Source organism: Callithrix jacchus, chromosome 7 (assembly GCF_049354715.1).
Source record: "Callithrix jacchus isolate 240 chromosome 7, calJac240_pri, whole genome shotgun sequence".
NCBI lineage: Eukaryota > Metazoa > Chordata > Mammalia > Primates > Cebidae > Callithrix > Callithrix jacchus.
The window spans coordinates 112,948,290-112,967,462 of NC_133508.1; the positions used below are offsets into that span (position 1 = coordinate 112,948,290).

The 19,173-nt window shown below is 37.7% G+C and overlaps 1 protein-coding gene across 8 annotated transcripts in view; it reads left to right on the forward strand.

The window, feature by feature from the left end:
* Positions 1–19,173, forward strand: part of ACADM (acyl-CoA dehydrogenase medium chain) — a 33,001-nt gene that overhangs the window by 7,487 nt on the left and 6,341 nt on the right. For 4 of the 8 annotated variants that reach the window (XM_035251916.3, XM_035251917.3, XM_078332266.1 and 1 more), the window contains 8 exons: positions 1,047–1,148; positions 1,256–1,325; positions 2,356–2,456; positions 3,142–3,222; positions 8,249–8,379; positions 11,396–11,504; positions 16,333–16,473; positions 17,336–17,431. In XM_035251916.3, the coding sequence (XP_035107807.2) occupies positions 1,298–1,325; positions 2,356–2,456; positions 3,142–3,222; positions 8,249–8,379; positions 11,396–11,504; positions 16,333–16,473; positions 17,336–17,431 (687 nt within the window). In that variant the 5' untranslated portion in view covers positions 1,047–1,148; positions 1,256–1,297. The remainder of the gene's footprint in view (positions 1–1,046; positions 1,149–1,255; positions 1,326–2,355; positions 2,457–3,141; positions 3,223–8,248; positions 8,380–11,395; positions 11,505–16,332; positions 16,474–17,335; positions 17,432–19,173) is intronic. The other 4 variants (XM_035251912.3, XM_035251915.3, XM_035251910.3 and 1 more) reach the window with 1 other exon arrangement.

The following is a 19,173-nucleotide window of genomic DNA, read 5'->3' on the forward strand; positions in this document are numbered from 1 at the left end:
CCTCATGGTTGTAATCCCAGCACTTTGGAAGGCCGAGGTGGGCAGATCACCTGAGGTCAGGAGTTCTGAGACCAGCCTGACAAACATGGAGAAACCTCATCTCTACTAAAAATACAGAATTAGCTGGGTGTGGTGGTGCATGCCTGTAGTATCAGCTACTTGAAAGGCTGAGGCAAGAGAATCACCTGAACCCTGGAGGCAGAGGTTGCGGTGAGCCAAGATCACACCATTGCACTTCAGCCTGGGAAACAAGAGTGAAACTCTCTCAAAAAAAAAAAAAAAAAAAAAAAAAAAAAAGGACAGGGCAAGGTGGCTCCCAGCACAGATGGTCAAGTCATTTGAGTCCAGGAGTTCCAGACTAGCTTGGGTAACATGGCAAAATCCTGTTTCTATAAAAATTACAAAAATTAGCCAAATATGGTGGCATATGCCTGTGGTCCCAGCTATTGAGAGGCTGAGGTGGGAGGATCATTTGAGGCCAGGAGGTCAAGGCTACAGTGAATTGTAATTATACCACTGCACTCCAGCCTGGGTGACAAAGTGAGACTGTCTCAAAAAGAAAAAAAGGCAAAATGAAAATTATGATATTGATATATGACACTTTGAAATAAGTTTTATTGCTTATGGTCACTATTTCATCTATTAGATTGATTTTTGTGATTGGGGATCTATTTTCTATGTTAGTTTCACTTCAGTGTTAGAAAACATTTGATAAATAGGCTTAGGAACTAATAATAAGTTAAATATTTTTTATATCACCAACTGGAAAAGAAAAGCTCACTTGAGCTCTATGGGTTAAAATCTATTACTCATTTGTAAAAGTTAGAAATCTTACCTATTTCCTTTAGAATTTGTATTGACATAGGTTTATATATGATGTGTAGTGAACTCTTAATTGGTTCAAAAATGCTCTGTAGTCTGACTTTCGGATTAATCAAGGGTTTAAGTCCCCACTATAAATACATATTTCCATATACTAACTCCACAGAACATTTTTCCTTAACTTGTTATCCAATTTTAAACTTTTCTAAATAACTTTCCCTTAGAGCTCACTGAACAGCAGAAAGAATTTCAAGCTACTGCTCGTAAATTTGCCAGAGAGGAAATAATCCCAGTTGCTGCCGAATATGATAAAACTGGTGAAGTAGGTATATACATTTTAAAGAGAGAAAAATCTTTTATATATTTTATAAGATTATGTAATCAAACTCTCTGGATTTTAAAATATAACTCAGTTCTTTCCTTTTTCTCCTAGTATCCAGTCCCCCTAATTAGAAGAGCCTGGGAACTTGGGTTAATGAATACACATATTCCAGAGAATTGTGGTAAGCTTTCTTTATATTTCTAATGCTGGAATGCATATGATTAGGAAAAATTATGGAACTCTTCTCAGTCATTTTTTTCAAATCCTTTGTATTCCTACTTAGACTACAATGTTCGCCCACTTTTGGAAGCTTGTACTCCATACTTAAGATGCATTTTTCCTTCTTCTAATTGGTTCTGACTTTAACTTGCACCTAAACTTTGATAGCTTCTGTTTCTAGAGTTGGTCAATTTGTTGCTTTTTTTTTCTTTTTTCTTTTTGACACTGAATTTCACTCTTGTTGCAAAGGCTGGAGTGCAATGGTGCAATCTCAGCTTAAGGCAACCTCCATCTCCCCGGTTCAAGCGATTCTCCTACCTTAGCCTCCCGAGTAGCTGGGATTACAGGCATGCGCCACCATTCCCAGCTAATTTTTCATTTTTAGTAGAGACGAGGTTTCTCCATGTTGGTCAGGCTGTTCTTGAACTCCCAACCTCGGTGTTCTGCCCGCCTCGGCCTCCCAAAGTACTGGGATTACAACCATGAGCCATTGCACCCAGCCAATTTGTTGCATTTTAATCCTACCTTCTATATTAGATTTTATTGAGTCTTTTTTGTAAACTATCATTCTTTTCCTCAGACCCAGTTTTGGAGTTGAATTGAGTTTTTTTTTTTTAAATATGGGGTTTCACCATGATGGCCAGGCTGGTCTTGAACTCCTGACCTCAGGTGATCCACAGACCTCGGCCTCCCAAAGTGCTAGGATTCCAGGCGTGAGCCACCGCGCCCGGCTGAATTGAGTTTTAACAGAATCAAGTCAGAACAGGAATATAGGTTCAAGTTACAAATAGTATGTTTTTGAAAATTTTAGGGCTTGCTTTAGAAAAGTATAATTTCTTATTGTGCCAGCCAGAACACGTGTAGATATTATATTGCGAATTTCCTTTTAAAACAAATTCTGGGTCATACTGAAAGCAATTAAAATCATTTACCTTTATTTCTATCATGATGCACTACATATTATAATGTGTTAAAACATTTTGATACTGTAGGAGGTCTTGGACTTGGAACTTTTGATGCTTGTTTAATTACTGAAGAATTGGCTTATGGATGTACAGGGGTTCAGACTGCTATTGAAGCAAATTCTTTGGGGGTAAGTGACTTAGAAAATTAATTACCTAACTGAGCCCTTGTTAATGAGATAGTTACTCCCAAACAAGCTGGATTTTAAAAGAGAAAAAAGGGGAGTCAGTTACTGCTAGGTTAGGTTAATGGGTAAACACAGTTTTCTTTGAAAAGGAATGCAAAATTCAGCAGCGAATCCTGGAGTTCTGATTTCAAGGCTTGATCACTCTGACCTTGTTGTCTCTAGTACTTGGAGTTCTGACTGTATTTGTGAGGAAACTATATACTTTGGCTGCAGCTTCAGTGGCAATTCTTAAGTAAAGCCAAGGGCTAAATCCAGCATTCAGGAGCAGGATTGGGATGGCTTGCTGCCTCTACTGGCAGCAACTTAGCAAATAATTCTTAGGCCTGATCATACATACCATGTCACATATTCTAAACTTAACTTTTTATTTGTGCATTTTACTGTAGTAGATTTTTACAGATTATAATGCCACGAGTCCTACAGATAACTTAATTTTATGAAAATGCTTAGATTGGCAGATTTATTTCCTCATAGTTTTAGCTCTCTAACTTAGAGGCAAGGTATAGGCCAGTTCTTTGGACTTATCTCTTGGGTGAAAAATAGTTCCTTCATTTTAAATTATAGCATCTCTGAATTTATGTATCTAATAAAAATGACTTGACTTTTTAATGTCAATTTTCTTTGGTAGGAAATGCCTGTTATTATTGCTGGAAATGATCAACAGAAGAAGAAGTATTTGGGGAGAATGACTGAGGAGCCATTGATGTGTGTGAGTATGTGTAGAAATGCTTTATTTAACACTCAAGAAGGGAACAAAAGTGCTATTTCTCCTTTTCAGTCTATATGTATATATTGGGATATATAGCATTGAAATAAAGTTAGCAACATATTGTTACAATGATGTTTCGAAGATGCCAAGAAAGTGTCATAATAGGTTGAGCATGGTGGCTCATGCCTGTAATCCCAGCACTTTGGGAGGCCAAGGCAGGCAGATTACTTGAGGCTAGGAGTTTGCAGCCTGGCTAACATGGTGAAACCTCGTCTCTACTAAAACTACAAAAATTAGCTGGGGGTGGTGGCAACTGCCTATAATTCCAGCTACTCGGGAGGATGAGGCAAAAGAATCACTTGAACTCAGAAGGTGGAGGTTGCAGTGAGCTGAGATCACACCACTGCCCTCTTGCCTCGATGACATAGTGAGTGAGACTCCATCTCAAAAAAAAAAAAGTGTCATAATAATTTCCTTGCTTATTTCCAGGAGAAGAGAGATCTACTTGTGATGTTTTTGAGATGTCAAAAAGTGTCATAATAGGGCCAGGCTCAGTGGATCATGCCTATAATCCCAGCACTTTGGGAGGCCAAAGCAGGTGGATCACCTGAGGTCAGGAGTTTGAGACCACCTTGGCCAACATGGTGAAACCCTGTCTCTACTAAAAATACACAAAAAAATTAGCCAGGTGTAGTGGCACTTGTCTGTAACCTCAGCAACTGGAGAGGCTGAGATAGGAGAATTACTTGAACCCAGGAGGCAGAGGTTATAGGGAGTGGAGATTGCGCCATTGCACTCCAGCCTGGGTGAAGAAGTGAGACTCTGTCTACAAAAAAAAATAGTGTCATAGTAATCCTTTTACTATATCCAGTAGAGAGACATCTATTTAATGGAGCATTCTGCACTTCAAGAACTGAGTCATTGTGTCCAGAAGTTCAGATTGAATGTACAGCAGTGCATGTTTGAACTAGTAGTGTTTTGAATTAGTAAAATATGAATGTTGGCTGATCATAGTGGCTCATATTTGTAATCCCAGCACTTTTAGAGGCTGAGGCAGGTGGATCACCTGAGGTCAAGAGTTCAAGACCAGCCTGGCCAACATGGAGAAACCCCATCTCTACTAAAAATACAAAAATTAGCTGGATGTGGTGGCACTAGCCACCTAATTGGGAGGCTGAGAGGCATGAGAATCTCTTGAAACTGGGAGGCACAGGTTGCTGTGAGTAAAGATGGCGCCACTGCACTCCAGCCTGGGCAACAGAATGACACTCTGTCTCCAAAAGAAAAAAAAAAATATTAATCTGGGCTGTGCATAGTGGCTCACACCTGTAATCCCAACACTTTGGGAGAATGAGGCAGGAAAACAGCTTGAGCCCAGGAGTTCAAGACCAGCCTGGGCAACACAGTGGGACCCTGGCTCTAAATCAGTCAATTGATCAATCAGTCAATCAACCAACCAGACAACCAACCAACCTACCAACCAACCTACCATTAACTGAAGAAATAGCAACTTATTTGTTGAATGACTGGATGACTTGGGAAGAATAGTTGTAGAGTTTATGTAAACCTCTGAGAGCAACTCAACAAATTTTCAAATTAGATTTTTTAAAAAACATACACATACTGAGGCTCTGTTCTGAAACCTAAGGATTTTACTTCTTGTTTACTCAAACATATTTCAATCTAAGGTGTAATTGTTATGCTGAAATACAGATGTATTCGTTTCGAGCTAATAATGATAATTCATCTTAAAGAACAAAAAGTAATATTTGAAAATAAATTTTTAAATTTCAGATACCTAAATATCAAGCAAGCTGTTTAATAAAGGTGTTTGTACATATTTCCTAGGAAATTTGCAATTTTTTTTAACAACAGAGAGTTTAGCTAAATATTCTCACTGTTGACAATGAGAACTGTGTGAAACATCTATATTTTTCTCCAGTCAGCTCTCCATATCCATGAGGGAATGGTTTAGGACCTGTTGCTCTCCATATCAAAATTTTTGATTGCCCAAGTCCCTTATACAGAATGTACAGTTGGCCCTTCATATCTGTGGGTTTTGATCCACAATTGGTTGAACTCATAGATGCAAAACTCATGGATGCCAAGGGCAAATTTTTTAAAAATTAAAATATTTAAACTTTTCTGATTATAAAATACTGAGTATAGAAAATTTAGAAATGTTTAAAGAACAAAAAATCTGTAATCTCTCAGATACGAAGTTAATTAGTATTACTTCCTTATTGTAGTTCCTGCCAAATCTTTAAGTATGCAATTGTGTTTTTAACAATAAGGGCCCTATTATATACTTATAGTTATATATACTTCTTTATTTAATAACATGAACATTTTCTTATGCTCTCCATTTTAAATGCTGTAACATTACTGCATAATTTGCTATCTAATGGATAAGTTATAAATTATTTCACTAATGTTTAAACTCCTTGGGTTTTTACTTTAGAAAACAATGGTATGGTAAAAAATGATACAGAAAATAAATAAATAATCAAATAAGAAGACAAGGCCAGGCCAGGCATGGTGGCTCATGCTTGTAAGCCTAACACTTTGGGAAGCCAAGGCAGGAGGATTGCTTCAGGCCAGGAGTTCAAGACTAGCCTGGGCAACATGGAGAGACTCTGCCTCTACAAAAAGAAAAAAACATATATATGTATTCTACATATATATATTATAAGAAGAAGAAAAAGAAGACAAGAACAACTCTGAAGTACCTGTAGTGAGAAGCCATTTTGTATAGAAAAAACAGGCCCATTTACTTCACAAGCGCTAACCACTTCACCATATTTCTCTATGAAACAGAAAGATGTCTAATAGCATATTTCAGTGAAAATATAACTAAAATGTTGTTAAAACAAAATTTTGATACTTAAAAGGGGCATCTCTTATGGACAGCTTCTTTTTTTATGATGCTGAAGACATCATTGAATCTCCAGGTAGCAGAGTAATCTAGTTCATTTAACTTGAGTGATACCTGAATCCCCTCTACAGAATCCATGTCAAAAGACCATCTAGCTAACATGATTTATGCCTCAGGTGCCTGAGAGTCAACACCTTTTGAAGTACCACCATTTGCAAGCATCTGTTATCATTAGAAAAATATTTTAGATTTCATGGTGCTGAAGCACAGAACCTGTCATTTTTATCATTTTAGCAGCTTATAATATAATAGGTGTTTAATAAATGTTAGAGTACTTTCACTGTAGTTTTCCCTTGGCTATATTGCCCTTCAGATGTTTGAATGTGGTTATTATGATTATGATTATTTTATTTTATATTTTTCTGAGAAGGAGTCTTGCTCTGTCACCCAGGCTGGAGTGCAGTGGTGGGATCTCAGCTCACGGCAACCTCTGCCCCTGCCCCCACCAGTTCAAGCGATTCTCCTGTCTCAGCCTCCCCAGTAGCTGGGATTACAGGCACCTGCCACCACAACTGGCTAATTTTTTGTATTTTTAGTAGAGATGGGGTTTCACCATGTTGGCCAGGCTGGTCTCAAACTCCTGACTTTAGGTGATCCGCCCACCTTGGCCTCCCAAAGTGCTGGGATTACAGGTGTGAGCCACTACGCCTGGCCCTAGGTAATCATTTCTAATGCCCCTATGTACTCTTACTACTTTAAATTAAAATAAAATGTTTATAGTTTCTTTTTTTGTTGTATGTTTTTTAAAAATAAAATGAGATGGGTTCTCGCTATGTTAACCAGGCTGTTCTCAAACTCCTGGTCTCAGTCGATTTTCCCATCTCAGCCTCCCAAAGTGTTAGGATTACAGGTGGGGGCCACCATGCTTGGCCCACTTTCTTTCTTTCTTTGGACTATAACTACCTTAAGGGCAAGGAAGGAACTTGTTTGTTTAGTATCCACAGTACCTGCCACTCTTTAATTAACTTGCACAAACGCTTGCCTTGTACCACCCCCTTTTATCCATTATTGCTTGTGTCTTGTCACTCCTGTTTAAGAGCGTTAAGAGGGTCCCCTGTTTCTACCAGATAAAATTTTAAATTTGTAATGTGATATAAAGGATTCTCATCAACCATTTCCTTTATTTCTTTCTAGACTCGTGTCTTACATACCCTTACATGCACAGATTTCACATACTGTGGAACTCTGGTACTTTCAGCATTACAAACACTGGGTAACCCCGTTTCTTATCTTACTATCATTCCATATGCCATTATTTCTATCTGGAATGCATATTCCTCCTCTTTTTCACTCCTCTCAAATAATCCATTTTCCTTTTTGAGATTTAATTTAAATATCTTCTCTGGGAAGCTAGTTTTTCAAGCCCCGTGTCTGTAACTTTTACATATAGAGTTGCAATACAGTTATTTATTTCCACTGTTACATCGTGAAAATCTCTAGGACTAAATGTCTTTTCTCTCTTATTTCCACATATCCTAGTTTATATCATGCTACATAGTAGATATTCAATAAATGTCTGCATGAATGAATACATGTGAAATTGAATTTAATGAACTTATTTGATGCTATCTAACATTTTCACTTTTTAATTATGTGATTTATTGATATTCCTATGCCTAATTTTAATTTATATATTAAATATTTTTAGGCCAGGCACTGTGGCTTATCCTTAGAGTCCTAGCACTTTGGGAGGCTCAGAAAAGGATTTCTTGAGCCCAGGAGTTTGAGACTAGCCTAGGCAACTTAGTGAGACTCCATCTCCACAAAAAATTTTACAATTAGCCGGGCATGGTGGTGTGTGCCTGTAGTCCCAGCTATTACACATGGGAGGCTGAGGTGGGAGGGTTTCCTGATTCAGGAGGCTAAGGCTGTGGTGAACCTTTGCACTGCAGCCTGGGCAAAAGAACGAGACCCTGTTTCTCAAAAACAAAAAAGTTTTTACATTTTAGTGGTTTATTTGATCTTCTAAGAACATTTTAATCTTAAGTATTTTAAAATATTTCAAATACAACTCAAACTATCCTGTTTCCAAACATTCAAAATTTAATCACTAACATTTAATTTTATTTCTCTTGTTTTTATGTATTCAAGGCTTATTGTGTAACAGAACCTGGAGCAGGCTCTGATGTAGCTGCTATAAAGACCAAAGCAGAAAAGAAAGGAGACGAGTATATTATTAATGGTCAGAAGATGTGGATAACCAATGGAGGAAAAGCTAATTGGTATGTTGTTGAAAACATCTTTGTATATTTCTTCTTAATTGTTTTTATCTTCAAATCTCGCTTTTTTCTTTCTGTATATTGTTAAACCACTACAGGTAAGGTAAGTTTTGTTATGTTTGTGGAACTGGAAGGTCTAAAAAGATTATAAATAGTTCAGTGATTTTCAAAAACGATTTTTAAGCCGCTGCACTGTTTTTTCAAATTAACCCTCAGAAGTTTAATTTGTAAAATAAAATACAAATATGTGTTCTGTTTGAATCTGATTAGGACGCCTAGCACTCTATCTACTTGGCTTATCTCCACTCCTCATCTCCTATGCCAGCCACTCCTTGGAACTCCTAAAATTTTGAGGAAAAAGGAAAACCTTTGGTATAGTACATGTCTCTGATTGTCAGAAATAAGCAGAGGCAGTCTTAAAACAGGTTATCCATTAAAGAAGACAGAATTTGACTTTAATAAAATCTGAAAATTTCTAATATGTGGTCAAAAAATAATATGGAGTTCAACAAAGGATCAAAAGTCATTTGTATAAATATAAAATATTAAAGAAAAACTATTATTTGTTGATAAAACATGAGGGAAGTTCAATAAGTAACTCTTAAGTTCAATAGGAATCAACAGTATGAGCCTTTAAAAAGCTAATATAATTTTAAGCCAAAGTAATAGAAGTACAGCATCAAATAGGAGAGAAAAAATGGTGACAGTTTGGGCAACACATTTTAAACCATGTATTGAAAAAATGGACTAAATCTAGAAGCAGGTAAGTGTCTTGCACTAGGAGGATCCTACAAAACATGTCCTAAAAAGCAAAGGCTTAGCTTTTGTGGAAGAATCTTGAAGTTTTTCAAATATTACAGAAAGATGATCAGGCTTATATGTTTACTTCAGGATGCCAGCTTAGAATTAATGGGTGAAAGTTAGAAAAATGTAGAATTTAGCTCAACATAAGGACAAGCTTTCTAGCAGCAGTGCTGTTAAGTTGTCCTGGGTAATAAATACTGTATTTACCCATCACTGACAAGTACATAGGGAGTTTCTAGAAGAACTTTTTATTGATTGGAATAAAGTACTAAAAGGCCTGTCTCTCTTTGTGAAAATTCTGATTCAATATATTTGTGTGCCATATAGTTTGGTTTTCTAGCAAATGAAACATCATTTTGGGGAATGAGCCTGCTAAAAATTTATTTAGTTTGAATATATCAATCCATTCCTTATGAGCATCCTAAATATATTCAGTATTATGGAGTGCTGTATCTTTAAGCAATTCACGGTAATATCAGCAACTAATTAAAAAGTGAAAACTATTAAAATTTAACAAGTTGAGAGAAATGTTTTACAATGCAATTTGAAGTTTTCGTAATTGGAAGAATGGATTAGCTAGGTGCAGTGACTCACATCTGCACTCCCAGCACTTTGGGAGGCTGAGGCAGGAAGATTGCTTAAGCCCAGGGGTTCAAGACCAGCTTGGGCAACATAACGAGACCCTCGCTTTACAAAATTAAAAAAAGAAAAAAGAAGAAGAGAGCTGATTACAACTGTTTATACAGTAAAACAAATTAGGTAATATATGAAACCAGAAAACAATTTTTACAATTTTGTTACTATTATTAATATTAAGTAAAACTATAAAGTGAGTGGTAATGTATTGGTTTTAAGCATAGAAAATGAGTTTGCATTGTTTAGGGAAGAGTATACCTTTTTAAAAGAATTTTTCATGTACCAGGGTATACAGAACATGAGTTAGACAGATGCTTGGATATTTGCATTTTTTTCTTCTGTTTCACTTCAAAATCTTTCTGAGAAATTTTTTTCTGGAGGAAAAAAACAGCAAATATTCATAGTAACTCAGCTATTACAAAAACACTGACATTGCTGCATAAACAAACAGTAGTTGGAATATATGGGTCTCCGTTTTATATTACTCCTTTTCACAGGCAGCTCTATTTGCCCTCCTTTTCAAGATAGCATGCCCCTTAAAGAATAAAATTAGTTTTGGGAAAGAAATAGTGCCAGTTTCAACATGCAAAGACTGTCTTGTTATATTACATTATTATACCAGGGATTTTTACTTACAACTCATGTTACTAAAACAAAGTTAAATACCATACTGTAGTCCCTCATTAGCCTTGCAGGATACATTCCAGGACCCCTAGTGTATGCCTGTAACCTCAGAAGTACCAAATCCTATACATACTATGGTTTCTTAATAAAGTGGACCCAGTAAGAGATTAACAACAACTACTAATACAATAGAATTATAACAATGTATTGTAATAAGTTATGAAAATTTAGGCCAGGCGTGGTGGCTCACACCTGTAATCCCAACAATTTAGGAGGCCAACATAGGAGGATCCCTTGAGTCCAGGAGTTCGAGACCAGCCTGGGCAAGGTAGTGAGACCTCATCTCTACAAATAATAAACAAAATTAGCTGGGCATGGTGGCATACGCCCATAGTACCAGCAACTCAAAAGAGGAGGGAGGATTGCTTGAGCCTAGGAGGTCAAGGCTGCAGTGAGCCAAGATCATGCCACTATACTTCATCCTGGGCAACAGAGTGAGATCTTGTCTAAAACAACAACAATAAAAAAAAAAAAAGTTATGTAAATGTGCTCTTTGTCTTTCCACATATCTTGTGTGTACTGTACTGCGGGTAACTGAAACCACAGAAAGTGAAATCCCATGGAATGGAGGAGGGCCTACTGTGTTATTAAGACACAGACCTCGAATACTAGCTCTTCCATATACTAGGTACTATAAGCCTAATCATCTTTCTGTGTAATAATATTTGAAAAACTTCAAGATTCTTCTAAAATATCCAAGCCTTTGCTTTCCAGAACATGTTTTGTAGGCTTCTCCTAGTGACTAGGTAAGTTTTTAAACCTGATTCTTTATTTCCTCATTTGTAAAATGTAGGTAAAAATAATTGGGATTGTTAGAGGATTAACTGAGAGAGCAATCACCATGTTTTATTTGCTGATATTATTATCACCATTATCATGTGTATATATCTCTTAGGTATTTTTTACTGGCACGCTCTGATCCAGATCCTCAGGCTCCTGCTAACAAAGCCTTTACTGGATTCATTGTGGAAGCAGATACCCCAGGAGTGCAGATTGGGAGAAAGGTAAAGTGTTTATCAATGATTAGGGCCCCAAATATTATTTTAGTTATAAATTGCAAAATTACTTAACTTTCCTTTAATGAAAACATTTGTTTGTATTAGGTTGGAGTAAAAATAAACTGTGTTTTAATGATATTAGATCAAATAGTCTATATACTACTGAAGATTTTGTGACTAGTCATTTCAAGTCATTTTGAAAGAGTGGTGCCAACCTTTGGAAAAGGCTAATAACAGCTGTAAAGAATAATGAAGTGGAAATCAAGCTATCATTTATATTACCTGACCAATAATAAGAATTTTGGATAGTTCAAAGGACTTAACCACTCTTTCCCCATTGGATCCTCACTGCAGCTTTTGGTAGTATAAGTGGCACTATCCCCATTTTACAGATAAAAACAATGACATAATTGAGATTATACAAGGTCATACAACACTAAGAAAAAAGTCTATGCCTGAAAAGAGTGTAGAAAATAGCAAATAGCCTTGAATGTGGAAAGGCAAGAGAATCTCATTTAAATAAGAAAAGGTAATCTAATATATTTGAAAAGGGTTGTATTCTGAATATGTGGAGATACATTTGGCATTTAAAGTTGACTAAAAAGTTTAAAATTTTATAAATCAGAATTTAAAATTATAAATTTTATAAAGAAGTGTAGGGCTGTTGGGCCCCACAGGGTCATGGGGTGTCCCTTATGCTGTGCTGAAGTGCAGGATCCGAGAAGTAAAGAGACAGGACACTGTAGAACTGGTAAAGAGCATCTGGACTTGAGGGGCCACGCCACCTATGAGCCGAGACAGGCGAGGCCCCGAATGCCCAGAGGCCTCTGTATTTATTACGTACAAGCAGGGGGCAGGGTCATGAGTGAGGTTATCATCTATAGGCTTAGTGATAGGGCATACATAATCGTGTGAGTCGCAAGCGAGAGGGCCACCCTATTATGTCACCTGGGCAGAGAGGTGGGCCGTGCACAGTAGGGGGTCGTGCTGTGCGCAGTAGTAGAGGGTCGTGTACAGAAAAGAGGTCCACCCCCATTAGGTTACCAAGGCAAGGAGGTGGGCTGTGTGCAACAGGTGTTGTACCCAACACTTCTTATCTAGGGGCTGGAGACTTCAAAAGGATTTCTAATAAAAGGATACTGTAAGCCAATGCAGTGGGAGCTGACAGACTTGTGCTCTTCTCTTAAGATATTTATGGGAGGATGATTTGAGCTAGCACAGCAGCAAGACTGACAGGGTGTACAGCCGCAGTGACTGGTCACACCAGAGGGGTTCTTCTCCCTCGGTTATTTCTAGGATCTCAGGCCTGAGGCCTACTTTCCACAGGAACTGGATGCAAGGTACTACAACTCCTTTATCAGGAGGAGAGGCTCTTACTCCAAGCCTGCCATACAGCATATGCCCTTTCAATGCCACCACTTGGGTCTTTGGTTCTTGTCCTGGTCTGGCTGTTTTCCCATGTACTGCTTCTGCTCTGTGACTGCTCTAGGCATTCCACCAACTACAAACTACTATATGGTTATATGGAAGGATTATATAAATCAGCACTAAATGTGTCGATACAGCTCCAACTACAATACCTATATGATTATATAGAAAGATTTTATGAGACTAAGTATGATTATATATATAAGCTAGATATAGTAAACAGTAAGTTAAACTTCAGGTACCAATTCTATAAACTAATAGGTGATTTTATATATAAAGGATTATATAAAGGAAATAGCTGAGTAATAACACTACAAACTGAGATATTCTTCAGGCACTAATTGTTCCAGGGGTCTGGACAGTTCTCCTTCCTCGGTTCCCATGGGGGGGGTGTTACCCACAAAGAAGGAAGGAAATGAAGTCATTAAAGTTATATATATATATATACACACATATTTATATTTATATTCCTTTTTTTTTTTTTTTTTTTTTTGAGACAGAATCTTGCTTTGTTGCCCAGGCTGGAGTACAGTGGCAAGATCTTGCTCACTGCAGCCTCCACCTCCTGGGCTCAAAAAATAGCCCTACCTCTGCCTTCCGAGTAGCTGGGATTATTGGTACGTGCCACCACACCTGGCTAATTTTTGTATTTTTTGTAGAGATAGGGTTTTGCTGTGTTGCCCAGGCGGGTCTCAAACTTCTGGGCTCGAGATCCTCCCACCTTGGCCCCCTAGAGTGCTGGGGGGCCTGAGCCACTGGGCCCAGCCAAGGTCACAAATTTAGAGGTAGAGTTGAGACCAATATGAAGGTATCCTAGGACCTTATCCAATGTAGTTTCTGATGCTATATTGTGTATGTTTTCTTTAAAAATCAGATATTGGCAGCTGGGCACGGTGGCTCACGCCTATAATCCCAGCACTTTGGGAGGCCGAGGTGGGTGGATCATGAGGTCAAGAGATCGAGACCATCCTGGTCAACATGGTGAAACCCCGTCTCTACTAAAAAAAAAAAATACAAAAATTAGCTGGGCATGGTGGCGCGTGCCTGTAATCCCAGCTACTCAGGAGGCTGAGGCAGGAGAATTGGCTGAACCCAGGAGGCGGAGGTTGCGGTGAGCCAAGATCGCACCATTGCACTCCAGCCTGGGGTAAACAAGAGCAAAACTCCATCTCAGAAAAATAAAATAATAAAATAAAATAAAAATAAAAATCAGATATTAAAGGTAGACTGCACTTGATTGATAAAACTAATGATACTGTTGTACATAACAAAATTTAAGCACTAAAAATTGTACTTTTCCCAAGAAATTGGTTTTAATTTGTGTAACAGATCATGTTTTTGTCTTAGGAATAGTGGCCAGCAAACTTGGCCAAATGTATGGCCCATCTTTAGAAAGTATAAAGGACCTAACAGCTTATATTTTTTCAGTAGTAACCCCACTCCTGATTTTTATGTTGCTATTTCTAGATCTTTTTCTTTTTGCCCAATTTTCTCTCTTAAAAAAAATCTCTACTTCAATAAATATTTGGTCGTGCATACTATATGCAGTATTCTTGCTATTAGAGATACAGTATGGATCAAAATAGACAAAAATCCCTGCCCTTAGATAAATTACTTTCTAGTGAGAGATATAAATAATAATATTGTATATATTTAAGCCTCCTTAAATCTTTTTTGAAACAAATGGATATTTACAAATTTCTTGAACCCAGGAGGTGGAGGTTGCTGTGAGCCGAGGTTGCACCATTGCACTCCAGCTTGTGCAACAAGAACAAAACTCCATCTCAAAAAAAAAAAAAAAGAAATCAAATCTTTCTTTCCTTAGGAAGAGTCATTTCTGCAACTTCCTCTCATGGTTCAGCATAACACTAATAATTATATACAAAGAGAAAGAGAAATAAAAACAAAGCAAAAGTATCAAAATGTTAACAATTGGTGAATCTATTAGAAGTGAAAGGTATGTAAGTAATTATATATAACTATTACAATTCCTCCATTTGTTTGAATATTTTTATTTTTATTTCATTTTTTTGAGATGAAGTCTCACTCTGTCACCCATGCTAGAGTGCAGTGGCTCACTGCAACCTCTGCCACCTGGGTTCAAGCAATTCTCCTGCCTCAGCCTCCCAAGTAGCTAGGACAACAGGTACACACCACCATACACAGCTAAGTTTTGTATTTTTAGTAGAGACAGGGTTTCACTGTGTTGGCCAGGCTGGTCTCTCGATCTCCTGACCTTGTGATCCACCCGCCTCAGCCTCCCAAAGTGCTGGGATTACAGGCATGTGCCACCGTGCCCAGCCTGAAAATTTTTAAAACAGGGTTGAGGGAATATAGCTACTTTAGTAGTTTCTTATAAAGTCAAACATACACTTATCACATAACCAGTGCTCTTAAATACCCAAGAGAAATGAAAATAAGGACCTATAGATGAATGGTTATAGCATGTTTATTAATGATTGCTATAAATGAGGAGGGGGTATCCATCAACTAGTGAAAAGATAATGGATATATGGTGCATCCATAGCGTGGGATACTATTCAGCAGTAAAATAAATTAATTATTGATCATGCAGCAACATGGATAAATCTCAGAAGCACTATACTAAGTGAAAAGTCAGACATAGAAGGCTGGCCTTATTATTTCACTTAAATGACATTCTGGAAAAGGAAAAACTACACGGAGAGAAATCCGACAGTGGTTGCCAGGGGATGGGTGTAAAATAAGCAAATTGACTATAAAGGGAGAACAAGGTAACTTTTTGGGGTTCTGAAATACTCTATCTTGAGCATGATGGTGCTTACACATATATACATTTGTCAGAGCTATTAGAAATGTATACATAAAAATGTTGAACTTTTCTATAGGTAAATTATACTTCAATAAACCTAATTTTAACCAAGAGTCGAAGGAAAACAAAATCAATTTTTATTCAGTAAATTATTGTGCTGGCTCTATTAGTTAACTAAGATTAAAAGTCTCAAGTCAGATTATGTTTACTAAATGTTTTTTCTGACATGGTAAAATAGATAGCTTTCAAACATAAGATATACTTGTAAATCTTTAGACTAGTGTTGGTTTCAATTTTGTGAAACATTATTTTAGATTATGGTTGGCAAACTTTTTTGTAAAGATTCAAATTATAAATATTTCAGGCTTTGCAGGCTATATCTTTGTTACAACTACTCAGTTCTGCCATTGTAGCGAGAAAGTAACCGTAGATGATATGTAAACAAAAATGTGTGACTGTATTCCAATCAAGCTTCCTTTGCAAAACAGGCATTGTAGACTATAGTTTGTTGACCCCTGTTTTAGGTAATTGCAGAAAGTCAGGAAACAGTGATTAAAGCAAAAATTGATGCTGACTCAAAAAAAATTCCTTAAAATATATCAATTTTTTAATTAGGAATTGAACATGGGCCAGAGATGTTCAGATACTAGAGGAATTGTCTTTGAAGATGTGAAAGTGCCTAAGGAAAATGTTTTAATTGGTGAGGGAGCTGGTTTCAAAATTGCAATGGGAGCTTTTGATAGAACCAGACCTGCAGTAAGTAATATGAATTGATAATCTTTATAGGATCCTTTATTTATTACATTAAATAAGTAGTTTTACTTTAGAATTGTATGTTTAGTGTGTTTCTCTTTTTAATGTCTGCTTATTAGGGATACAGGAGGAATATTGTTACTTTTCATAATTTTTTTAGAATTCTTCAATTTTTCTATATTCTTTTTTTTTTTTTTGAGACAGAGTTTTGCTCCTGTTGCCCAGGCTGGAGTGCAGTGGCGCAATCTCGGCTCACCGCAACCTCTGCTTTCTGGGTTCAATCGATTCTCCTGCCTCAGCCTCCCAAGTAGCTGGGATTACAGGCATGCACCACCACGCCCAGCTAATTTTGTATTTTTTAGTAGAGATGTGGTTTCTCCATGTTGGTCAGGCTGGTCTTGAACTCCCAACCTCAGATGATCCACCCGTCTCAGCCTCCAAAAGTGCTGGGATTACAGGCATGAGCCACTGCACCCAGCCCACTATCCATTATAGAAATTATTTTAGCAACTGAAAAATTACTGTAGTTGGTGCTAGATTTGGAGGCAGTCCACCCTAAATTTGATCATCCTGTTAATATGTACTCATTTGCTGTTTTCACTCTTTAAGATATTTCCCCTACTAAGGTTTCCCTTGTTAAACAAAAGGAACGAGTTTTTTCTAGAGTATGATTCTATGCCTAACACTACCTTTAATTAACAAATAATATAAACTTAAGTGCCTATTCTCCCCTCCCCACCAGTTTCTTGTTGCTATACATCACCTTCTCTTTATGTAATCCCTAACTTAGAAACTTAGGCAGATAGCTATATATTGTGTATTTTAAAGATAACATGACCTTTTGCTTTATAAAATATTAAAATAGGTAGCTGCTGGTGCTGTTGGATTAGCACAAAGAGCTTTGGATGAAGCTACCAAGTATGCCCTGGAAAGGAAAACTTTTGGAAAGCTCCTTGCAGAGGTAATTTTAATACTGCTTGCTTTGTTCAAATGTGAAGATAGTCATTTCCATTTAATATTTAGAAATGAATTTTAAACCACAAACTAATCTGTTTCTACTTTGATAGCAAGAAGACAATGTGGTTTTATCAAGATGAGTTTCAAAGAAAGATTTTTTTTTTAGATTATGCCACTACTATTGGTTACTTCTGTACCTGACACTGTGGTATGCCTTTTTTTTTTTGAGACAGAGTCTCATTCTGTTGCCCAGGCTGGAGTGCAGTGGCATGATCTTGGCTCACCACAACCTACACTTCCCAGGTTCAAGCAGTTCTCCTGCCTCAGCCTCCTCAGTAGCTGGGACTATAGGCACGCACCACCACACCCAGCTAATTTTTGTACTTTTAGTAGAGAAGGGGTTTCACTTGTTGGCCAGTCTGATGTCTTGATCCACCTGCCTTGGCCTCCCAAAGTGCTGCAATTATATGCATTTTAAATATATTCTAATTCAGTAACCCTTTTTTCGGTAGTGTTAACTCTTTTAAGGATCAAGAAACTGAAGCTTAGAGAGGTATTAAACGATTTGTCCAAGGCCACACAATTTATAAGCCTCAGATCCAGGATTCTAATTTATGCCCTTTTATGCTTTTTTTTTTTTTTTTTTTTTTTTGCCAGGGAGGCGGTGGGGGAGAAAGTCTTGCTCTGTCACACAGGCTCAAGTACAGTGGCATGATCTGGGCTCACTGCAACCCCTGCCTCCTGTGTTCAAGCGATTCTCATGCCTTAGCCTCCTGAGTAGCTGGAACTACAGGCATGCACCAACACACCCAGCTAATTTTGGTATTTTTAGTAGAGACGAGGTTTCCTTATGTTGGCTGGGTGGTGTTGAACTCCTGGTCTCAAGTGATCTGCCTGCCTTGGCCTCCCAAAGTGCTGGGCCTGAACCACTGTGCCTGGCCTATATTATACTCTTAAAATTTGTTACTTGCTATGTCTTCCTGAGTATCAAATAATTTTAGTACTATGAAGAGTCATGTCTTCCATGAATTTCCAGGGTAATTCTTAACTCTTACCTCTTTAAATATTGATGCTCCCTCATTATCTGTATTCTCTCCTGCAACTCACTATGAGTTGTATAGTGAACCTCCTATTTTGTTTTTTTTTTTTTAAACTTAAAGACAAGTGTGAAGAAATCTTTTTTTTTTTTTTCTGAGACAGGATCTTACTCAGTTGCCCAAGCTTGAGGGCAGTGGTGCGATCATTGCTCATTGCAACCTCCTAGGATCAAGTGATCCTCCCACCTCAGCCTCTTAAATAACTGGAACCATAGGGGCACACCACTATGCCTGGCTAATTTTTTTATTTTTGTAGAGATGGGGGTCTCACTATGTTGCCCAGGCTGGTCTCAAACACCTGGGCTCAAGCAATCCTTCCACCACAGCCCCCATGAGTCTCCAATTCCTATTCCTATGTATCAGTGGTTTTCAAATTATCTGTGTGAAAGACCAGTTTGTTTTAATTTGCAATTAATGTGGACCATTATTTTTGTAAAATATAAGAATGTCACAACAGGCCAGGCGTGGTGGCTCAAGCCTGTAATCCCAGCACTTTGGGAAGCCGAGGTGGGTGGATCACGAGGTCAAGAGGTCAAGACCATCCTGGTCAACATGGTGAAACCCCGTCTCTACTAAAAATACAAAAAATTAGCTGGGCATGGTGGCGCGTGCCTGTAATCCCAGCTACTCAGGAGGCTGAGGCAGGAGA